Source organism: Oncorhynchus mykiss, chromosome 32, assembly GCF_013265735.2.
Source record: "Oncorhynchus mykiss isolate Arlee chromosome 32, USDA_OmykA_1.1, whole genome shotgun sequence".
In the NCBI taxonomy this organism is placed as follows: Eukaryota; Metazoa; Chordata; class Actinopteri; order Salmoniformes; family Salmonidae; genus Oncorhynchus; species Oncorhynchus mykiss.
Window position 1 is genome coordinate 31946800 of NC_050572.1, and position 22870 is coordinate 31969669.

Sequence of the window (22870 nt, forward strand, 5' to 3'; positions counted from 1 at the left end):
TTGTATGCTGCTGCATAAATGATGTAATATGCCAGGGAGATATGTATACTGTAGCTAAGAAAGCAATACTATGTGTATGTTGTGTAGTAAGCTGTTAGTAGCCCATGTACCTCACCCTAATAATTTAAGCTATTTTCCCCTCTTAATTTCGCCTACTGTTCTGACTTGGTGGTGCACATGTAGCCATTAATGGGGGGCAGCAGGTAGCCTAGTGGTTAGAGCGTTGGACTAGTAACCGAAAGACTGCAAGATCAAATCCCCAAGCTGACAAGGTAAAAATCTGTCGTTCTGCCCCTGAACAAGGCAGTTAACCCACTGTTCCTAGGCCGTCATTGAAATTAAGAACTTGTTCTTATATGACTTGCCTAGTTTTAAAAAATTACCTATTTTAGAGAAATGTAATCATTGAATATTGTAAGAGCTTTCATTGTCTGCTTATATGCCCCCTTTATTTATCCTACGGTTCTGATTTGGTGTTCAGGAAGAACACTGTAAGAACAGCCCGTGTTCTGAATTCTGTCGCTGTACATTTCAAAAGTGCTAAACAAATAGTTATATTGACTACATCCGTCCTAGCTCACTCATCAATGTCTTAATCAAAATGATGGATTGCCTCTTATCCTCTTGTCGTCCCCTTATTCCATTGTTAGTACATCTCAATTGTCAGTAGAAATCACATTTGTTTAAACAAGTCTGCCATATCAGACAATTATTATTAGTTTATTATTAGTTTATTATTATTAGTTTATTATTATTATTATTATTATTATTAGTATCATTCAATTAGTATTTGATAGCATTGCCTTTAACTTGTTTAACTTGGGTCAAATGTTTCGGGTAGCCTTCCACAAGCTTCCCACAATAAGTTGGGTGAATTTTGGCCCATTCCTCTGGACAGAGCTGGTGTAACTGAGTCAGGTTTGTAGGCCTCCTTACACTCACACACTTTTTCAGTTCTGCCCACAAATGTTCTATAGGATTGAGGTCAGGGCTTGGTGATGGCCACTCCAATACCTTGACTTTGTTGTCCTTAAGCCATTTTGCCACAACTTTGGAAGACCCGTTTGCGACCAAGCTTTAACTACCTGACTGATGTCTTGAGATGTTGCTTCAATATATCCACATAATTTTCCATTCTCATGATGCCATCTATTTTGTGAAGTGCACCAGTCCCTCCTGCAACAAAGCACCCCCACAACATGATGCTGCCACCCATGTGCTTCACCGTTGAGATGGTATTCTTCAGCTTGCAATCCTCCCCCTTTTCCTCCAAACATAACGATGGTCATTATGGCCAAACAGTTCTATTTTTGTTTCATCAGACCAGAGGACAAAAAGTACGATCTTTGTCCCCATGTGCAGTTGCAAACCGTAGTCTGTCTTTTTTAGGGCAGTTTTGGAGCAGTGGCTTCTTCCTTGCTGAGCAGCCTTACAGGTTATGTCGATATAGGACTCATTTTACCGTGGATATAGATACTTTTGTACCTGTTTCCTAAAGCATCTGCTGTTCTATAATTGATTTGTACTTTTTGCACCAAAGTACGTTCATCTCTAGGAGACAGAACGCGTCTCCTTCCTCAGCGGTATGATGGCTGCGTGGTCCCATGGTGTTTATACTTGAGTACTATTGTTTGTACAGATGAACGTGGTACCTTCAGGCGTTTGGAAATTGCTCTCAAGGATGAACCAGACTTGTGGAGGTCTACAATTTTTTTCTTGGCTGATTTCTTTTGATTTTCCTATGATGTCAAGCAAAGAGGCACTGAGTTTGAAGGTAGAAATTGAAATACATCCACAGGTACACCTCCAATTGACTCAAATTATGTAAATTAGCCTGTCAGAAGCTTCTAAAGCCATGGCATACTTTTCTGGAATTTTCCAAGCTGTTTAAAGGCACAGTCAACTTAGTGTATGTAAACTTCTGACCCACTGGAATTGTGATAGTGAATTATAAGTGAAATAATCTGTCTATAAACAATTGTTGGAAAAATTACTTGTGTCATGCACAAAGTAGATGTCCTAACCGACTTGCCAAAACTATAGTTTGTTAACAAGAAATTTGTGGAGTGGTTGAAAAACAAGTTTTAATGACTCCAACCTAAGTGTATGTAAACTTCTGACTTCAACTGTAGGTGCAGTGCACATTAGTATTCATTGTAGCCTGTTCACTTACACTGACAGACATTGGTAAAATGTTGAAACTGTTTTTATTAATTGATTTTACATAGTTCAAATCCACAGTAGTTACTGTATAACCGTAGATATAGCAATACCAGCATTTAGTTAATTGCAATGGTTTACTGCCTTTGTACAATAAATTAATACAGCGTTTTTACTGTAGCAATTATTGCGAATGGCAACATTCCTTGCAGGTCTCGAACCCGAGTCTCCTAGCACGTAGGCAGGCAAGACCTGCTAACCACTGCTCTAATAAAGGTTAATCCTTTTGGTGGATCTTGACAGGCCTACCTAGGCAAGTGTCAGTACACCAGTTTCTAAACCCAGAGGCGCAACATCGCAAGACTTCCGGGAACGCTTGTCAAACAGACCAGACCAAGGTTTGAGAAGTCAATGAGATATTTTAAAAAATAATAGTAAAACATGATTCATTAGTTGTTAATTTTCTCGAAATCTAAAGGCACTCCCTAAATTCAAGCATATGTCTTAAGTAGTTGAACATGTTATTACTCCAACCTCGTGAAAGTGACAAACTTACACGTTTAAATATATTTTCTTAAACGTTTCGAGTTGACGGCCTGTACATTCTCAGTTTGGCGCAAGACAACCATTGTGCCACATTCAAAACAACTGGGAACTCAGAAAAATATGAGGTCAAATCATGACATCAGTCATCTTCAGGTCGTAAAGTCAGAGCTCTGGAAAGAGGTCAGAGTTCCCGAGTTGGAATTCCACGTTGGATGACTATTCAAATCGATTTTTACCAGTCGGAGCTCGTTTTTGTCCTGAGTTGCCAGTTGTTTTGAATGCACTGAAGTTGAAAGTCAGATTTCAGAGTTTCCCAGTTCCGAGTTCCCAGTTGTTTTGAACGCGGCATTAGACCCAACATTATGTTTCAAGCCATGAGCTTAGCTAGCCAATGTCACAGTGACTTCATGCCTACAAGTGTTGCTGTCACACCCTGGTCAAAGTATTTTGTGTTTATCTTTATTTATTTGGTCAGGCCAGGGTGTGGCATGGGGTTTTTGTATGTGGTGTGTATGGGGATTGTAGCTAGTGGGGTGTTCTAGCTAAGTCTATGGCTGTCTGAAGTGGTTCTCAATCAGAGGCAGGTGTTTATCGTTGTCTCTGATTGGGAACCATATTTAGGCAGCCATATTCTTTGAGTTTGTCGTGGGTGATTGTCCTTAGTGTCCTGATGTCATTGTTTCTGTGTTAGGATACACAAGTATAGGCTGTTTCGGTTTTCGTTTAAGTTTATTGTTTTGGTAGTGTTTGTGTTTAGTGTGTTTTCTTCATTAAACATGGATTGCAATAGACACGCCGCATTTTGGTCCGACTCTCCTTCACACCTAGAAAACCGTGACAGTTGCCTTGTTCAGGGAGCTCGGAAATGCCGACTTCCGAGCTTTCAAAACATCTGGAGAAAAAAATTAGCTACGACTGGGAAAAATAGATTTGAACAGTCATTACAACTCAGAACTCTTTCTAGAGCTCTGACATTCCGACCTGAAGATCACTGACGTCATGATTTGACCTAGTATTTTTCAGAGTTCCTAGTTGTTCTGAACGCGACGTGTCTTTGGCTGAACCCTGACCTCTCGCTGAACACAGTGTGCTACATCATAAATTGTCTGGAGGAAAAAAATGGTATAGTGAAGCGTGGAGACACTCCCGAACAGAAAGAAGTGTAACCAAAGACAGTACAGATTGAAGATAGGCTAAAACGGCTTCTCTAGAACTACTTAAGACATTTGCTCGAATCTATATTGTGCCTTTAGATTTCGAGAAAATGAACAACTAAAAGGAAGACAATTGCACTTCTCTTGATGACTTCATAAACCCCAAACCAGGCCTGTTTCGCAAGCGCTCTCAGAAGTCTCGCAATGTTGCGCCTCTGGCTTTAGAAACGCTGTGGTTCAGCCAAGGGGCAGAGCCCCACCTGTTTTGAGCTCCACATTTATAGCAGAAACATTTTTTTTTTTTGGGGGGGGGGGGGGGGGGGGGTTGCCTGTTATATATGTTATTTTGGATGTCACATATCAGTTGGCAAACAATGTAAAAAATAATCATCTTTGAGTCAATAAAGCCTCCATACAAACATGGTCTCTTTTTTGCTTTCTTGAGTAAGGCAGCTCCAAAATGCAGGTGTTTCAGCCTAGCTTAGTATTTTCTGTGGTGGTGGGGCAGCCAGCGGGAGATAGGGAGTGTAGGGGTTGGTAATGTTCTCTAGTTGCATTGTGATTAACTAAGTGTTCTGTCACTCATGGGGACACTTTGTCACTGCCAAATCTAAGGTTAGAGCTAAAAAAAATCACGGCCCCTGGGTGCTGCCATAGAGTTACATTAGAAGTGCCCATCTAAGAAGGCTCAAGGTTATTGGCCACAGATAACTTGACGTCAAATCCCGTTATATCTACAGTAGCTTTGATTGGACGGATGTCAACATCATACTTTCAAAATCTTAGATAGCAGTCCTCCTCATGAATCAAGTCAACAATCTACTGGCAAATCCTTTTTAATCTTTGTCATATGAAGAGAAATAAGAGATAAAACGTATCGATGCTCATCTGCTATTGGACATAAACATTACACAACAACTTGGAAATCACAAATTCAACAATGAGTGGTTTGTAAGGAATTAGTGGCTATCTGCTAGCATGGCAAAGCAATCACTAGCCTGCTATTCAGTGGAGTGGGAGTGTGGTCCCAATTCTCGGTTTAAGGTTCTCTTTTCCAAGCTTAAAATTATAAACATTCAACATTGGCCATGCTGTCAATCCAGCATGAATTCTGCACTGCTCAAAACAACTGTTAACTCAGAACTGGGAAATCTGACTTCAGTGAGTTCAAGACAACTGGGAACTCAGGAAGAAACGAGCTCCGACTGGGTAAATACATGTTTAACGGTCATCCAACTTGTAAGTGGGGAACTCTGGCCTTTTTAGAGCTACGACCTGAAGATCACGGACGTCATCATAATTCGACCTTGTTTTTTTTTCAGTTCCCAGTTGTCTTGAATGCACCGTACATCCAGAGAATGCCAGACTTTGATAAAAGTTTGATGACAAAATATGCCCACAAGTCTGTTGCGCCGGCTTCCTGTCAAGTGAGCACAAGGTGAGTCCAAAAATGTCTTGTATGCTGCTGCATAAATGATGTAATATGCCAGGGAGATATGTATACTGTAGCTAAGAAAGCAATACTATGTGTATGTTGTGTAGTAAGCTGTTAGTAGCCCATGTACCTCACCCTAATAATTTAAGCTATTTTCCCCTCTTAATTTCGCCTACTGTTCTGACTTGGTGGTGCACATGTAGCCATTAATGGGGGGCAGCAGGTAGCCTAGTGGTTAGAGCGTTGGACTAGTAACCGAAAGACTGCAAGATCAAATCCCCAAGCTGACAAGGTAAAAATCTGTCGTTCTGCCCCTGAACAAGGCAGTTAACCCACTGTTCCTAGGCCGTCATTGAAATTAAGAACTTGTTCTTATATGACTTGCCTAGTTTTAAAAAATTACCTATTTTAGAGAAATGTAATCATTGAATATTGTAAGAGCTTTCATTGTCTGCTTATATGCCCCCTTTATTTATCCTACGGTTCTGATTTGGTGTTCAGGAAGAACACTGTAAGAACAGCCCGTGTTCTGAATTCTGTCGCTGTACATTTCAAAAGTGCTAAACAAATAGTTATATTGACTACATCCGTCCTAGCTCACTCATCAATGTCTTAATCAAAATGATGGATTGCCTCTTATCCTCTTGTCGTCCCCTTATTCCATTGTTAGTACATCTCAATTGTCAGTAGAAATCACATTTGTTTAAACAAGTCTGCCATATCAGCTATGTTTTTTTTAAAGGCAGTAAATGAGGCTGAATTAACTGTTTTGCTGCAAATAAGGTTCCACTGATAGCCAGGGGTAGAAGCGGTAAGGCGTTGGGACTGCTGTTGCAGCTCCAATTATTATTGTATTTTTTTGCCCCACCAATATTTACATGGTAAAATTGCCACTGGATATATACAGAACCAGTCAAAGGTTTAGACAAATCTACTAATTTCAGCATTTTTCTTTATTTTTACTATTTTCTACATTGTAGAATAATAGTGAAGATGTCAAAACTATGAAATAACACATCTGGAATCATGTAGTAACCAAAAAAAGTGTTAAACAAATCAACATATATTTTTTATTTGAGATTCTTCAAAGTAGCCACCCTTTGCCTTGATGACAGCTTTGCACACTCTTGGCATTCTCTCAACCAGCTTCATGAGGTAGTCACCTGGAATGGATTTCAATTAACAGGTGTGCCTTGTTAAAAGTTAACTTGTGGAATTGCTTTCCTTAATGCGTTTGAGACAATCAGTTGTGTTGTGCAAGGTATGGGACTATAAATAAGATTCCCCTATTTGGTAAAAGACCAAGTCCATATTATGGCAAGAACAGCTCAAATAAGCAAAGAGAAACGACAGTCCATCATTACTATAAGACATGAAGGTCAGTCAATCTGGAAAATTTCAAGACCTTTGAAAGTTTCTTCAAGTGCAGTCGCAAAAACCATCAAGAGCTATGATGAAATTGGCTCTCATGAGGACTGCCACAGGAAAGGAAGACCAAGGGATACTTCTGCTGCAGAGGATAAGTTCATAGTTACCAGCCTCAGAAATTGCAGGCCAAATAAATGCTTGACAGAGATCAAGTAACACACATCTCAACATCAACTGTTCAGAGGAGACTGTGTGAATCAGGCCTTCATGGTCGAATTGCTGCAAAGAAACCACTACTAAAGGACACTAATAAGAAGAGACTTGCTTGGGCCAAGAAACATGAGCAATGGACATTAGACCGGTGGAAATTTGTCCCTTGGTCTGGAGTCCAAATTGGAGACTTTTGGTTTCGACCTCCATGTCTTTGTGAGATGTGGTTTGGGTGAACAGATTATCTCTGCATATGTATTTTCCACCGTAAAGTATGGTGAGGAGGTGTTATGGTGTGGGGGCGCCACAGGAAAGAAAGACCCAGAGTTACCTCTGCTGCAGAGGATAAGTTAATTTGAGCTAACTACACCTCAGATTGCATCCCAAATAAACGCTTCACAGAGTTCAAGTGATAGACAAATCTCAACATCAACTGTTCAAAGGAGACTGCGTGAATCAGGCCTTCGTGGTCAAATTGCTGCAAAGAAACAACTACTAAAGGACACCAATAAGAAGAAGAGACATGCTTGGGCCAAGAAACACAAACAATGGACATTAGACCATTGGAAATCTGTCCTTTGGTCTGAGGAGTCCAAATTTGGGTTGTTTAGTTCCAATCGTTGTGTCTTTGTGAGACGCAGAGTAGGTGAACGGATGTTCTCTGCATGTGTGGTTCCCACCGTGAAGCATGGAGGAGGAGGTGTGGGGGTGCTTTGCTGGTGACACTGTCAGTGATTTATTTAGAATTCAAGACACACTTAACCAATATGGCTACCACAGCATTCTGCAGCGATAAGCCATCCCATCTGATTTGCGCTTTGTGGCATTATCATTTGTGAGAACTCCTTCAAGACTGTTTGAAAAGCATTCCTCGTGAAGCTGGTTGAGAGAATGCCAAGGGTGTGCAAAGCTGTCAGGGCAAAGGGTGCCTACTTTGAAGAATCTAAAATAACAAATATATGTTGATTTGTTTAACACTTTTTTGGGGGACTACATGATCCCATATGTGTTATTTCATAGTTTTGATGTCCTCACTATTATTCTACAATGTAGAAAACAGTGAAATAAATAAAAACCCTTGAATGAGTAGGTGTATACAAACTTTTAACCGGTAGTGTGTGTGTGTGTATATATATATATACAAAATATAAAACACAACATGTAATGTGTTGGTCCCATGTTTCATGAACTGAAATAAAATATTCCAGAAATGTTCCAGAGGTACAAAAAGCTTATTTCTCTCCAATTTTGTACACACATTTGTTTACATCACTGTTAGTGAGCATTTATCCTTTGCCAAGATAATCCATCCACCTGACATGTGTGGCATATCAAGAAGCTGATTCAAACAACACCTCAGATGAGTTGAAGTTGAGGGAGCATGCAATTGACATGCTGACTACAGAAATGTCCACCAAGAGCTGTTGCCAGATAATGTTCATTTCTCTACCATAAGCCACCTCCAACCTCATTTTCGAGAATTGGGTAGTACGACCAACCGGCCTCACAACCGCAGACCACATGTAACAACGCCAGCCCAGGACCTCCACATCCGACTTCTTCACCTGCAGGATTGTCTGAGACCTTCTACCCGAACAGCTGATGAAACTGACAAGTGTTTCTTTCTGTAATAAAGCCTGTTTTGTGGGGAAAAACTCATTCTGATCGTCTGTGCCTGGCTCCCCAGTGGGTGGACCTTGACCCCAGTCATGAGAAATCCATAGATGATGGTATAATTAAACTATTTCAATTGATTGATTTTCTTGAACTGTATCTCAGTAAAATCGTTAATTATTGCGTTTATATATTTTTTTCAGTATATATTATTGCTTGGGCAAGGGGTGCAGGTCTCATCATGTGCTCTGATATTAGTTCAGTTTCGTATTTTTACCGTAAAGCGTTAAAGTGGGCATTGAAGGAGGAAAGGCTGATCTCGCATCTGGCCTTGCTACTTTTCCAAGTCATGCGCCCGCCCACAAGAAGGTTCAAAAGGCTCGGTTTTCACCTCCGGTGTCGAGTAGCCGCCATCTTTGTATCTGTTCAAATACAAAAATAATGTTTATTTTCATTCACTAAGTTGAGAAAATAATTTGGTATAGGAACTTATGTCCGCAGCCTAAGAGCATTCATTTGAAGCCTTATCGAGGTAAGAACTACACAACGTTAGCTTGCTTCCATTCGGGATTCCGCCTGCAGCTAGCTAGCTAACGTTTGCTGTTATTAAAGTTAGCCAGGCATTAGCTAACTATGTGGAGCACATCTTAAATCTGACTGGCAACGAGACCGAGTAACTCCGCAACGTGGTAGTTTCGAAGTTGGCACATTGTGCGAAAATCCATCCATCACGCGCACAAAAGTTTGTAGAACTTTCTCATTTCTTAAAAGTTAATGTTCATACTTTTTAAAGTATCGTTAACGTTGCTAACTAACGTTACTGTAGCCAATGTAGGTGTAGTTATTACTTGCTAACTTTAGCTAGCTAGCTACATGGTTGGTTAGATAACAAACCTGGCGCCATCAGGCTCATAGGTGGTAGAAATACTCGTACACAAAGGTGATTGCCTCTCACGTCTTTGACAAACAAGCAATTCTAAATAAATCGAACGTTCAAATTTGAAATTGCGCGAAACCATTTGAGGCATACGCGAAAGAATGCCGTTAACCGGATGTGGAAGTAGTTTTTTCTCTTCGTGTAAAATAGGAATTTCTCTACTGACTTCCCCCGGAAAAACAACAACTTAATATCAGTGTTTCCTGTCATGTATTTAAATGTCTTTGTTGGTGGTTGTTAAATAATGTGAGTGAAAGAATTAACGGATAATGTGACACATGGCCGCCTCTTGTTCGTTTTCACCACGGAGGCGCATAAGATGGCTACTCGTCTTCTCCATCAATGATGGCATCATCATCATCACGCTTTTGCAATGAAGAGAGCCTCATGTTAGTGGGCTTTCATGATTGTAGCAATAATTAGTCACCGATAACCAATCAGCGAACTACTATGTAACGACAACAAAAAACAAAAAAAAATGCACATCTGCTATTCACATTTTACGAACATATTACTTTGTGCTGGGTCATTGTTTGCCCATGCCACAGATCATAACGTTTTTCAAATGTAGAGTTAGCCTATTACCCGTTGGACGTTACGGATAACTACCTTCACTTATGTCAGCAATGAATGATAAAGGATTTTGAGTGATGTATGTTATATGTAGCATAACTGACTTCCGTATTTTACAACATTCATTGTGTCATGCTCAAATGGAACGTCTGATAAGCATGTATCGGGAATGGCTACTCATTCGCCTGTATTACACGAGTCTATGCAGCAGTAATATAAACAAACCTGTGTTGTCTCCGGAGTAGTGTCACAACATGCACTCCACAGAACGAAAGGGCGTCTTTCACTATTGATTTCTTACAATTAAACGCCAAAATGAAAATCAAATCACATTTTGTATTTGTCACATGCTTCGTAAAGAGAAATGCATATTGAGTCCATGTGCAGGGGTACGAGGTAATTGATGTAGATTTAAGCAATAATACACAAGGGGGTGTGGTATATTGCTTTTCTTATACTCGAGCCAGGCATTTGTCAAGTGTGCCAAATACAACAGGTGTAGGTAGACCTTACAGTGAAATGCTTACTTACAGGCTCTAACCAACAGTGCAAAAAGGTATTAGGTGAACAATAGGTAAGTAAAGAAACAAAAACAACAGTAAAAAAATTGTGGGAAAAAAACAGTAGCGAGGTTATATACATGTACCGGTTAGTCGGGCTGATTGAATGTAGTATGTACATGTAGATATGGTTAAAGTGACAATGCATATATGATAAACGGAGAGTAGCAGTAGTGTAAAAAGAGGGGTTGGGTAGCGGGACACTGCCGATAGCACAGTTAGCCAATGTGTGGGGGTACTGGTTGGTCGGGCCAATTGAGGTAGTATGTACATGAATGTATAGTTAAAGTGACTATGCATATATGATAAACAGAGTAGCAGCAGCGTAAAAGAGGGGTTGAGGGGGGGCGCAAAATGCAAATATTCTGGGTAGCCATTTGATTACCTTTTCAGGAGTCTTATGGCTTGGGGGTAAAAACTGTTGAGAAGCCTTTTTGCCCTAGACTTGGCACTCCGGTACCGCTTGCCAAGTGGTAGTAAACAGAACAGTCTATGGCGGGGGGGTTGGGGTCTTTGACCATTTTTAGGGCCTTCCTCTGACGCTGCCTGGTGTAGGGGTCCTGGATGGCAGGCAGCTTATCCCCAGTGATGTACTAAGCCGTATGCACTACCCTCTGTAGTGCCTTGCGGTCGGAGGCCGAGCGATTGCCGTACCAGGCAGTGATGCAACCAGTCAGGATGCTCTCGATGTTACAGCTGTAGAACCTTTTGAGGATCTGAGGACCCATGCCAAATCTTTAGTTTCCTGAGGTAGAATTGGCTTTGTCGTGCCCTCTTCACGACTGTCTTGGTGTGTGTTCTAGTTTGTTGGTAATGTGGACACCAAGGAACTTGAAGCTCTCAACCTGCTCCACTACAGCCCTGTTGATGAGAATGGGGGCGTGCTCTGTCCTCCTTTTCCTGTAGTTCACAATCATCTCCTTAGTCTTGGTTACGTTGAGGGACAGGCTGTTATTCTGGCACCGCCAGGTCTCTGACCTACTCCCTATAGGCTGTCTCTGCGTTGTCGGTGATCAGGCCTACCACTGTTGTCGTCTGCAAACTTAATGATGTTGGAGTCGTGCCTGGCCATGCAGTCGTGGGTGAACAGGGAGTACAGGAGGAGACTGAGCACGCACCCCTGAGTGGCTCCAGTGTTGAGGATCAGCGTGGCAGATGTGTTGCTACCTACCCTCACCTCACCACCTAGGAGCAGCCTCTCAGGAAGTCCAGGTTCCAGTTGCAGAGGGAGGTGTTTAGTCCCAGGATCCTTAGCTTAGTGATGAGCTTTGAGGGTACTATGGTGTTGAACGCTGAGCTGTAGTCAATGAATAGTATTCTCACATAGGTGTTCCTTTTGTCCAGGTGGGAAAGGGCAGTGTGGAGTACAATAGAGATTGCATCATCTGTGGATCTGTTTGGGCGGTATGCAAATTGGAGTGGGTCTAGGGTTTCTGGTATAATGGTGTTGTGAGCCATTACCAGCCCTTCAAAGCACTTCATGGCTATGGACGTGAGTGCTACGGGTCTAGTCATTTAGGCAGGTTGCCTTAGTGTTCTTGGGCACAGGGACTGGTGGTCTGCTTGAAACATGTTGGTTTTACAGACTCAATCAGGGACATGTTGAAAATGTCAGTGAAGACACATGCCAGTTGGTCAGCACATGCCCAGAGCACACGTCCTGGTAATCCGTCTGGCCTCACAGGCTTGTGAATGTTGACCTGTTTAAAGGTCTTACTCACGTTGGCTATGGAGAGCGTGATCACACAGTCGTCCAGAACAGCCAATGCTCTCATGCATGCCTCAGTGTTGCTTGCCTTGAAGCGAGCATAGGAGTGATTTAGCTCGTCTGGTAGGCCCGTGTCACTGGGAAGCTCGCGGCTGTGCTTCCCTTTGTAGTTTGTAATAGTTTGCAAGCCCCGCCACATGAGACTGGTGTCGGAGCCGGTGTAATACGATTCAATCTTGGCCCTGTATTGACGCTTTGCCTTTTTGATGGTTCGTCGGAGGGCATAGCAGGATTTCTTATAAGCTTCCAGGTTAGAGTCCCGCACCTTGAAAGCGGCAGCTCTACGCTTTAGCTCAGTGCGACTGTTGCCTGTAATCTATTCAGGGCTCAAACCACCCAGTTGATAAATTAAATTAAAGTATGTGGACACCTGCTCGTCGAACATCTCATTCCAAAATCATGGGCATTAATATGGACTTGGTCCACCCTTTGCTGCTATACCAGCCTCCACTCTTCTGGGAAGGCTTTCCACTAGATGTTGGAACATTGTTGCAGGAACTTGCTTCCATTCAGCCACAAGCATTAGTGAGGTCAGACACTGATGTTGGGTGATTAGGACTGGCTCGCATTGTTCCAATTTAGCCCAAAGGTGTTCAATGGGGTTGAGGTCAGGGCTCTGTGCAGGCCAGTCGAGTTCTTCCACATCAATCTCGATGAACCATTTCTGTATGGACCCCCCTTTGTGCACTGGGGCATTGTCATGCTGAAACAGGAAGGGGCCTTCCCCAAACTGTTACCACAAAGTTGGATGCACAGAATCGTCTAGAATGCCATTGTATGCTATAGTATTGAGGGGCTGAGCCGAACCATGAAAAACAGCCCCAGACCATTATTCCTCATCCACCAAACTTTACAGTTGGCACTACGCATTGGGGCAGGTAGAGTTCTCCTGGCATCCGCCAAACCCAAATTTGTACTTCGGACTGCCAGATGGTGAAGTGTGATTAATCACTCCAGAAAACACGTTCAGAGTCCAATGGCGGCGAGCTTTACACCACTCCAGCCGATGCTTGGCATTGTGCATGGTGTCCTTAGGCTTGTGCTCGGCCACGGAAACCCATTTCATGAAGCTCCAGACGAACAGTTGCTTCCAGAGGTAGTTTGCAACTTGGTTTGCAGCTTGGTTTTGAACGTTGCAACTGAGGACAGACTATTTCTACGCACTACAGCACTCTGTAAGCTTGTGTGGCCTGCCACTTTGCAGCTGAGCTGTTGTTGCTCCTAGATGTTTCCACTTCACAATAACAACATTAACAGTTGACCAGGGAAGCTCTAGCAGGGCAGGAATTTGACAAACTGACTTGTTGGAAAGGTGGCATCCTATGACAGTGCCACATTAAAAGTCACTGAGCTCTTCAGTAAGGCCATTCTACTGCCAATGTTGTCTATGGAAATTGCATGGAGGTGTGCTTGAATTTATACACCTGTCAGTAGGGCTGGGTGATATGGCCAAAATCTCATATCCCCATATAGGTCATTTCATATCCCGATTACAACGCATATCACGATTATAGCACATTTTCTGTAAATTCAATGAATAAATAGTTTATATAAAATGACACGTAAAGGCCTATTTCTTATTACATTTTGAATTATACTCAACAAAAAGGTACTTAATCATATTTGAATATTTTTCCTTTTATTTAAACCTTTGTACACTTTTTATTAAGCATGTAACAAAATATAAAATGTATGTATCAAATCTAAAAAGGTAAATGGAAAACACTTCAACTATAGTTTCAAACAAATGTATTTTTTGGGGCTTGCCTGTTTTGCATGTTATTTTGGCATTAAAACAAGTCACTTATCAATTTGCATTTGGTACTTTGGGTCGAGTGTTAGTACCAACTCATAAAACCCCTGTTTCTCGACCGTGTAAATTGGGACCATGTCTTTGCAGATAGATGTAAGTTGTAACGCCAGCTGTTATCTCCTATCTTCGTGATTCTTTGCCATATGGTGTGCGGCGAGCAAAAGCCTCTTGCAACATCTGAGTCGGGGGTTTGTTTTGAGCACTCAACTACTTTTTTGGGTCTCATCTGTAGACTCTCTCCGTACTGTTTCACATGATTCTTACATAGGTGGTAAGAGGTTAGTGGTGTTTTGAGCCTGTTGTCTGGACCGGCCTGCGGCATATTTTGCAGAGGACGGTTTTCTGGTCCGTGTCAGACTTTTCATACCCAAACCATGTCCATGTGACCGAAGTAGCCCCTCTTAGGCACGATCTCTGTGCTATGTGTCACGTTCACTCTCCTCCATGTTTGTTTGTGTTGCAAATTTCCATGCGAAGTGTCATCCAATTGATAAAAACTATTGCCGTAAAGAGTGATTTGCAACACAATGAAATAAATGATAGACGTTTTTCTATCGTTACACTATATATATCGTGCAGCCCTACCTGTCAGCAACGGGTGTGGCTGAAATAGCAATATCCACTAATTTGAAGGGGTGTCCACATACTTTTGTGTGTCTGCCTATAGGTAGGGGTAAAGTGACTAGGCAGCAGGATAAACGGTAACAGCAGTATGTGAGGAGTGAAAGTTGTAAGTTCCATTACTACTAGAATACTTCCCTAACCCATTATTGAGTTTCAAAAGCAGGCATAAAAGTACATACTGTAACGAAACAGCAGGGAGCAGGTCTCGAACCCTCGACCTTTGAGCCCGAGGTCCTGCGCGCTATCGACTGTGCCGCAAAAGCATGCTCAAGCGGCAGAGTCGATTTCCTCGCTTATAAACCCAGGGTCTTTACAATACTTTATCAAGTAGGGCCCTGTTTTTTGGTTAATCATGTCACATGGCCTGGATTTAAACTTTATTTTTAGCCTTTCCAGAAATGAGAATTGGACCAAAATTGAAATCAGTTGTCTGAGGATGGTGCCGGACCATCTCACATAAAAAGAAAAGGGGACAGTTTGATGAAAAAGCATCAAATAAAGGTTAAAATCCAGATCAGGGAAAATATAATTGCAACAGTTGTACAATCACATGGGGACAAATACTGCAACCTTTGTAATTGTGTTGTCTCAGATGTCGCTGGTGGATTTGGGGAAGCGGCTACTTGAGGCTGCACGGAAAGGCCAGGACGATGAAGTCAGGACACTCATGGCCAACGGGGCTCCCTTCACCACAGACTGGGTAATGATTCCTCTCTTAACTTCTCTATCCGGGCAATTTTTATTAACTGCTTCAGTTGAACTACTTTTACCCATCCCAGGGTTTTGGCTGGTTTGTGTGATCTAAATGCAAAACAAGATATGCAAGTTCATAAGTAAAAAAGTGCCAGTCCAATTCACCTATATGGTCTTTTGACTCTTTGTCCCTCTTATTCTTTGGCACTCTGAGCAGCTGGGCACATCTCCGTTGCACCTGGCCGCCCAACACGGACACTATTCCACCGCCGAGGTGCTGCTCAGAGCAGGTGTCAGCAGGGACGCCCGAACCAAAGTGGACAGGACCCCTCTGCATATGGCCGCTTCAGAGGGCCACACAGTCATCGTGGATCTATTAGTCAGGGTACACACGTCTCTAAGGTTTTAGCTGTTTATTCTGTGTTTAGGCCTGATATCTAGGTTGGGTCTGACCTGGCACCCTATTCCTAATATAGTGCACTGCTTTTGACCAGATGCCAATTTCAGATGCAGACCTAATCTTTCTCTGACCAAAATGTCTTCCATCTAAGTACACTAGAAAACGTGGATACATGTGTGAAGAAAGCCGAAAAAACATCCAAATCTGCCAGGTGCCTTCCCCTCTCCTTATTTCTCCTGGGTCACCCTCTACAGAGTGGAGCAGACATTAATGCCAAAGACATGCTGAAGATGACTGCTCTCCACTGGGCCGCCCAGAACGGCCACCAAAGGGTAGCGGAGACGCTCGTCAAACATGGCGCAGATGTTCACGCTCTCAGTAAATTCGATAAGACGCCGTTCGACATCGCAGGAGACATCCAGAATGCAGACCTTATGCTCCTACTACAGGTGAGACCTTAAGTTGCATGTGGAGTTTAATTGAAAGTTCTCCATGCAAAATTATTATGGACTCCAAAAATAATGTACCAAAGGACTTGCACTCAAAAATACATTATTTTGAACTTATTTGACATTATGCTCCTTTAGGATTACAACGCATTTACATAATTATCAAGATACAGACGTTTTTGCATTACTACTTATTTCAATGCACAACTTCCTCTCTTTTGTTTGTAGGAACTCTTATGATTTCTATCTTGACGGTCTCCCCTGTCTGTGGCGGTGTTGTATGTATGCTCTGATAGTGTTGACGATGTGTCTGTCTATAGGAAGGAATGCAGAACCAGGTGAACATGAACGCAGAGGCTGGCATGACGGGGAGCTCGGCCCAGCCTCAGTTTATCATCCAGGGCATCCCAGGGCTCCAGGGGGGCGTGGTCAACCTGGCGGACCTCCTCAACAACGCTGCCAAAGCCAACTCTGGTAGGCTCCAGGGGGGCGTGGTCAACCTGGCCGACCTCCTCAACAACGCTGCCAAGGCCAACTCTGGTAGCTACTGGGTTTATACACACAGACTAGGCTAGGGTTCATACTATTGTCAGAAGCCAAAAGGTTTTGTGGCTGAAATGTGTCCATCTTACTGCTTTTATGTTATGGAAACTGTGTCTCCAGTTAATAGCCGCATAAGAGTTCAAGGATCCCCCTGCCTCAGAGCAATATGCCCCAAGCTCCTTTGTTTTCTCTAATCTAGTGCCTGGCTTTTATCACTCTGATCTTATAAGCTGATAAAGTCTGCTGATGCTGTGTTGGACCCACACAAACGGGTAGCTACCACCACAATATGCAATATGTGGGAGTAAAAGGTCATGCTGAAAATAAACATTAATTCTCAGCGTTCAGATGTAAATACTTTCTCACAGCTTGAATTCCTTTGAGCTTTAGCATGTTACTGTATGTAATGCTTATTTAAACGAGAATATTGAGTCGACATGTTGATTGCCACAAACTACAGTGTATATAGGCTTATGAACTATTTCCCAGGACAAGAGCTGCAGTCGACAGTTAACTTGAACTTTTCCCTCCTTTCTCTCCCTATTTGACCCCTTGTCTGACAGCAGTTGAATCTGAGGAAGCCATAGCAGCCAATTCTTTGGACCCCGGCAGCATCCAGCACATGCTGAATGAGCAAGGTCAAAGGGTTATCACCATAGTGACCGACCAACACGGCAACCTGCAGACTGGAGGGCTTGGTCAGCCATTCTTTGTCACCATGCAGCACGGACAACAGAGTAAGAAAACGTCTCCCTTTTGGTCACTTAACAGTGACCCTGTTCCATTTCAGCCTGTAGCCACTTCCCATAGCCCCTATCCATTTGGGAACAGTTTCCCAGATCCTACTCCTGGAATAAAAAGCACACTCAGTGGAGAATCTCAATTGAAAGCTCTTTTTAGTCTAAGGGTAGGCTGGTGTTCTAATGCTGTGTTCATAAGTGGGAAGGTGGTATTTACCGCATATGACAGGGAAAAATCCACTATCGCCCCTCCAACTGGTACTACTATTACTAGTGGGAAACTCATCCATTATCCCTGAGCTCCAACCTCTCCCATATGCTGACCTCTGAGGTCACCTATTAAGGCAATTACCTCGATAACAGCATTTTCGGTTGTTAAATACAACAAAACATTATTTATAAAAAGCAATCTATTAGTATGGTTGATGCAGCTTGTTGGCCATTAGCCAATCTGTGTTTCTCAACGAGTTCAAAGAACGTGAATGCATCCAACTGGTATTTAGGATTTCTGATCTGGTAATTACCCCCTTCTCACTTGGTTATGAACGCAATATTAAAGTAGTAAGTTTAGCAATATGTTGGAATGTCCACTTAACCCACAAGAAACCTTATTGTTGTTACAATGTGAATCTTGAATTTGTAGACAACATTTTTTAGCTTTCTGGCAGATTTTTTTGTGCAAGTTGCTTTGTAGAACTGTGTGTTCTACTTCATCATTAATGTACAGTGCAATCGGAAAGTATTCAGATCCCTTCCCCACATTTTGTTACGTTACAGCCTTATTCTAAAATTTATGAGGAAAATGTTTTATTTATTCAATCTACACACTACCCCATAATGACAAAGCAAGGAAAGGTTTTTAGATTTTTTTTGAAAATGTATAAATAAATTATTTACATAAGTAAGCAGACTCTTTGCTATGAGACTTGAAATTGAGCTCAGGTGCATCTTGTTTCCATTGATCATCCTTGAGATGTTTTTAAAACTTGATTGGAGTCCTCCTGTGCTAAATTCAATTGATTGAACATAACTTGGGAAGGCACACACTTGTGCCCACAGTTGACAGTGACAGTTGACACAAGGCCCCACAGTTGACAGTGCATGTCAGAGTAAAAACCAAGCCATGAGGTTGAAGGAATTGTCTGTAGAGCCCCGAGACAGGATTGTGTTGAGGCACAGATCTGGGGAAGGGTACCAAAACAGAACAGTGGCCTCCATTATTCTTAAATGGAAGAAGTTTGGAACCGCCAAGACTCTTCCTAGAGCTGGCCGCCCGGCCAAACTGAGCAATCGGGGGGGCGGGCCTTGGTCAGGCAAGTAACCAAGAACCCGATGAGCACTCTGACAGAACTCCAGAGTTCCTTCCAGAAGGACAACCATCTCTGCAGGACCCCACCAATCAGGCCTTTATGGTAGAGTGGTCAGACGGAAGCCACTCCTCAGTAAAAGGCACATGACAGCCCGCTTGGAGTTTGCTAAAGGACTCTCAGACCATGTAAAAAAAATATTAAAAAAAAAAAAAAGAAAAGAAAAATATTATCTTGTCTGTTGAAACCAAGATTGGCCTGAATGATGAAGCATGGTGGTGGCAGCATCATGCTGTGGGGGTGTTTTTCAGCGACAGGGACTGGGAGACTAGTCAGGATCGAGGGGAAAGATGAACGGAGCAAAGTACAGAGAGAACCTGCTCCAGAGCGCTCAGGACCTCAGACTGGGGCGCCGCTTCCCATTCCAACAGGATAACGACCCTAAGCACACAGCCAAGACAACGCAAGAGTCTCTGAATGGCCTTGAGTGGCCCAGCCAGAGCTCGGACTTGATCCCGATTTGAACATCTCTGGAGAGACCTGAAAATGGCTGTGCAGCAACGCTCCCAATCCAACCTGACAGCGCTTGAGAGGATCTGCAGAGAGCGGGAGAGATACCCCAAATTCATACCCAAGAAGACTGCAGGCTGTAATCGCTGCCAAAGGTGCTTCAACAAAGTTCTGAGTAAAGGGTCTGAATACTTGTGTAAATGTGTGTTTTTTTTATAATTATTTTTTTTTATAATACATTTGTAAAAACCTATTTTTGTCATTATGGGGTATTGTGTGTAGATGGAGGGGGGGAAATGATTGCATACATTGTAGAATAAGGCTGTAATGTAACAAAATGTGGAAGGTCTAGGGGTCTGAATACTTTCCGAATGCACTATTTTAATAAGTGACATATAGTCACTTTTGAGACTGTATGATCCTCCAGGCTCTGAACTGTTGTCTGTTGATTTGCAGTGTTGGCGATGCCAGCCAATCAGGTGACAGAGGAGGTGGTTGATGAGGAACCCCAGCCCCCGCCCTCCCGCAAGAGGAAACTGGAGGCCTCGGCCAACCACATGGAGTCTGGAGACACGGTCAGGGGCGGACCACTTCTTAGATCATTTTTTTTCTCTCTTGTGCAATACATTGAACTGATATTCTTCTGCCATTTTAACTGATTTAACCAGTTTTATTTAATATTGCTCTAGAGATTTTTGAATCTGCTGTGAAAATGTTTTTGCATAGATTATATGAAACCCTTAGATTATTTTGGTACTTTGATACTGTGGAGTTGGCACAAGTGGGGTGCAAGTGTGTGTGTGACCTGCAGTCTGACATTTCGGTCTCCTTTTCTCCATCCATCCATCCCTCTATCCAGGAGCAGTTACAGAGGCAGCTGCAGGAGGCCAACCGGAAGGCCCAGGAGTACCGGCAGCAGCTGATGTGCAAGGAGCAGGAAGCAGAGCAGTACCGCATGAAGCTGGAGGCAATGTCGCACAGCCATACCAACGGCACCTCGGAGCAGGAGGAGGTGGTTGGGGGTGAGGAGGAGGTGCAGGAGGAGGTGATGCTCCAGGAGGGAGACATCATCATCAAGACGGAGGGGCTGGACTCGGCCGAGGAGCAGGTGACGCTGGTGGACTCAGCGCCCTCCCACACCGAGGTCATCTCATAATGTCAGACAGACTGATGTCACTGACTGAAGGAGAAATGGACACGTGGACTCAGGCGACAGGCCAGCCTGTTGGTGGTTTCATAGCTCTTTTGTTAATTATTTTTCTGCTATGTTTTGTTTTTGTACAATATTTACTTTTTCTGCCGTTCTATTTTCCTCAACTGTGTTTATTTGTGTTTTATTTTTTACAAATAGCGAAGCGAGGAGCTGAATATATTGATTGAGGAGCAGGAACGGGACCTGCTCAGCCTGTGACTCGGTAAGGTTGCCTAGCTGAAGAACGTCTATGCTCCCTGGGAAAAACGGGGCCTCGGGCGCTCGGTCTCGGATATCTATGGTGTCTGAGACATGTCAATGTTGTGTGGGGAAATGCATTTTTCATGGTTCCAACAGCATGTCCTAAGGTGACCAAGATGCACATCCAAAGTTTATTAGACACGTCCATCCATAGAACCAGAGGACAGGTTTGTTGGAGAGAACGCTGTTTTGTCTCAACTCCTTCAGGTCTCAAAAGTCTCCCTCTGCCTCAGTCTTCCATCCAACCACCCACCACCATGGGCAATGGGAATGGTACTTAAGCATGCCCACTTCCTATTTCAAAATAACCCTCTTACATGAGAAATGACAGCGCATGTAGTTGGCAACAGTCATTCTCCGCATGTATTGGGCTCATCATTCACAGTGTAATAATGAATTGTTTCAAAGTTGTGAATGGCAGTGTTTTGCCTTTCGTGGCACCACGTTAAGCTTTGTCCTCTAGTTGTCGTCAGTGGCACTTCCATAGTGCGGTAGTGATTGTAGGTTTACTGTTGAACAAGCCACAACTTTCCTCCCGCTGATGTTGACACAAAGATGAACTTCCCATCGTTTTAATGCCCCCGTGGCTTTAATCACTAGTAGCCCCATTCCCCAGAGACGGACAGGAATAAGGGTGTCTCATAAAATTAACGATGTTGATACACTATAAACAAAAGTATGTGGACTCCACTTCAAATGAGTGGATTTGGCTACTTCAGCAACACCCGTTGCTGACAGGATATAACATTGAACACACAGACATGCGGTCTCCATAGACAAACATTGGCAGTAGAATGGCCTTACTGAAGAGCTCAGTGGCTTTCAATGTTTCACTGTCCTAGGATGCCACCTTAACAAGTCTGTTCATCAAATTTCTGCCCTGTTCGAGCTGTCTCGGTCAACTGTAAGTGCTGTTATTGTGAAGTGAATATATCTAGGCGCAACAACGGCTTAGCCGCGAAGTGGTAGGCCACACAAGCTCACAGAACGGGACTGCCAAGTGCTGTAGCGCGTAAAAATCTCCTGTCCTCTCTTGCCACACTCACTACCGAGTTCCAAACTACCTCTGGACGCAACGTCAGCACAAGAACTGTTCGTCGGGAGCTTCGTGAAATGGGTTTCCATGGCCGAGCAGCCACGCCCAAGCCTAAGATCACCATGCGCAATGCCAAGCGTTGGCTGGAGTGGTGTAAAGCTCGCCGCCATTGGACTCTAGAGCAGTGGAAATGCGTTCTCTGGAGTGATGAATCACGCTTCACGATCTGTCAGTCTGGGTTTGGCGTATGCCAGGAGGATGCTACCTGCCTGACTGCATAGTGTCAACTGTTAAATCTGGTGGAGGAGGAATAATCGTCTCGGACAGGCTAGGCCCCTTAGTTCCAGTGAAGGGAAATCTTAAAGCTACAGCATCCAGTGACATTCTAGATGATTCTGTGTTTCCAACTTTGTAGCAAAGGGGGGGACCAACTCCATATTAATGCCCATGATTTTGGAATGAGCTGTTCGACAAGCAGGTGTCCACATACTTTTGGTAGTGTGTGTGCGCGTGTATACACATTACCAAAAGTTTTTGAGAGGAGTTTTCAGTTTTTGAGAGGAGCGTACATCTTGAACAATTGATTTCACCATGGCTAACTGGGCAGATGAAATACACCACCAATTTTTGGTTCCAGAATTGAAACCCCCTCCGATAACCCTTTTACTTACCAGCCCCAATACCTCTACTGCCCCTTTTGAAGTTATTGGAGGAAGAGGTCTGCTGTTTTGCTGGAATACCGTTCCTCTGGCCTATTGCCCTCTCCACTCACCTATTGTAAACAAAGACCTGTCTCTTCCTTTGTTCAGAAGTCAATATTCTTCATGACTAATAGTTATATTTTATAAGCTCTCCACAAGCCTTTTTCTTATGTACATATAAAATTGTATTTTTTTAAGTGTATCTGAATGCAATGGGATGTAAACTGCCTATATATGAAATATGAGCACATCTTTCATTTGGCATCTCTTTGCTAG

General features: G+C 43.1%; 2 protein-coding genes across 7 annotated transcripts in view; one reads left to right on the forward strand and one right to left on the reverse strand.

Annotated features, from left to right (window-relative positions):
- The window catches only part of LOC110488303 (CDC42 small effector protein 1), a 42458-nt gene extending 33563 nt beyond the window's left edge, over window positions 1-8895 (reverse strand). The window contains exon 1 of the mRNA XM_021560489.2: window positions 8765-8895. The gene's annotated coding sequence lies outside the window, so the exon portion shown is untranslated. The remainder of the gene's footprint in view (window positions 1-8764) is intronic.
- On the forward strand, window positions 8866-21597 carry LOC110488302 (GA-binding protein subunit beta-1). Of its 6 annotated transcripts, none has more exons than XM_021560478.2 (8): window positions 8866-9019; window positions 15355-15462; window positions 15673-15840; window positions 16110-16304; window positions 16625-16844; window positions 17411-17584; window positions 19861-19979; window positions 20264-21597. In XM_021560478.2, the coding sequence occupies exons 2-8, from the start codon at window positions 15355-15357 to the stop codon at window positions 20558-20560; spliced, it is 1281 nt and encodes a 426-aa protein (XP_021416153.2). In that variant the 5' UTR covers window positions 8866-9019; the 3' UTR covers window positions 20561-21597. The 6 variants fall into 6 exon arrangements, with proteins under 6 accessions (XP_021416153.2, XP_021416156.2, XP_021416158.2 ...); XM_021560481.2 differs by having other exon boundaries at window positions 17414-17584; XM_021560483.2 differs by having other exon boundaries at window positions 16625-16778; window positions 17414-17584.
- The last annotated feature ends 1273 nt before the right edge of the window (window positions 21598-22870 follow it).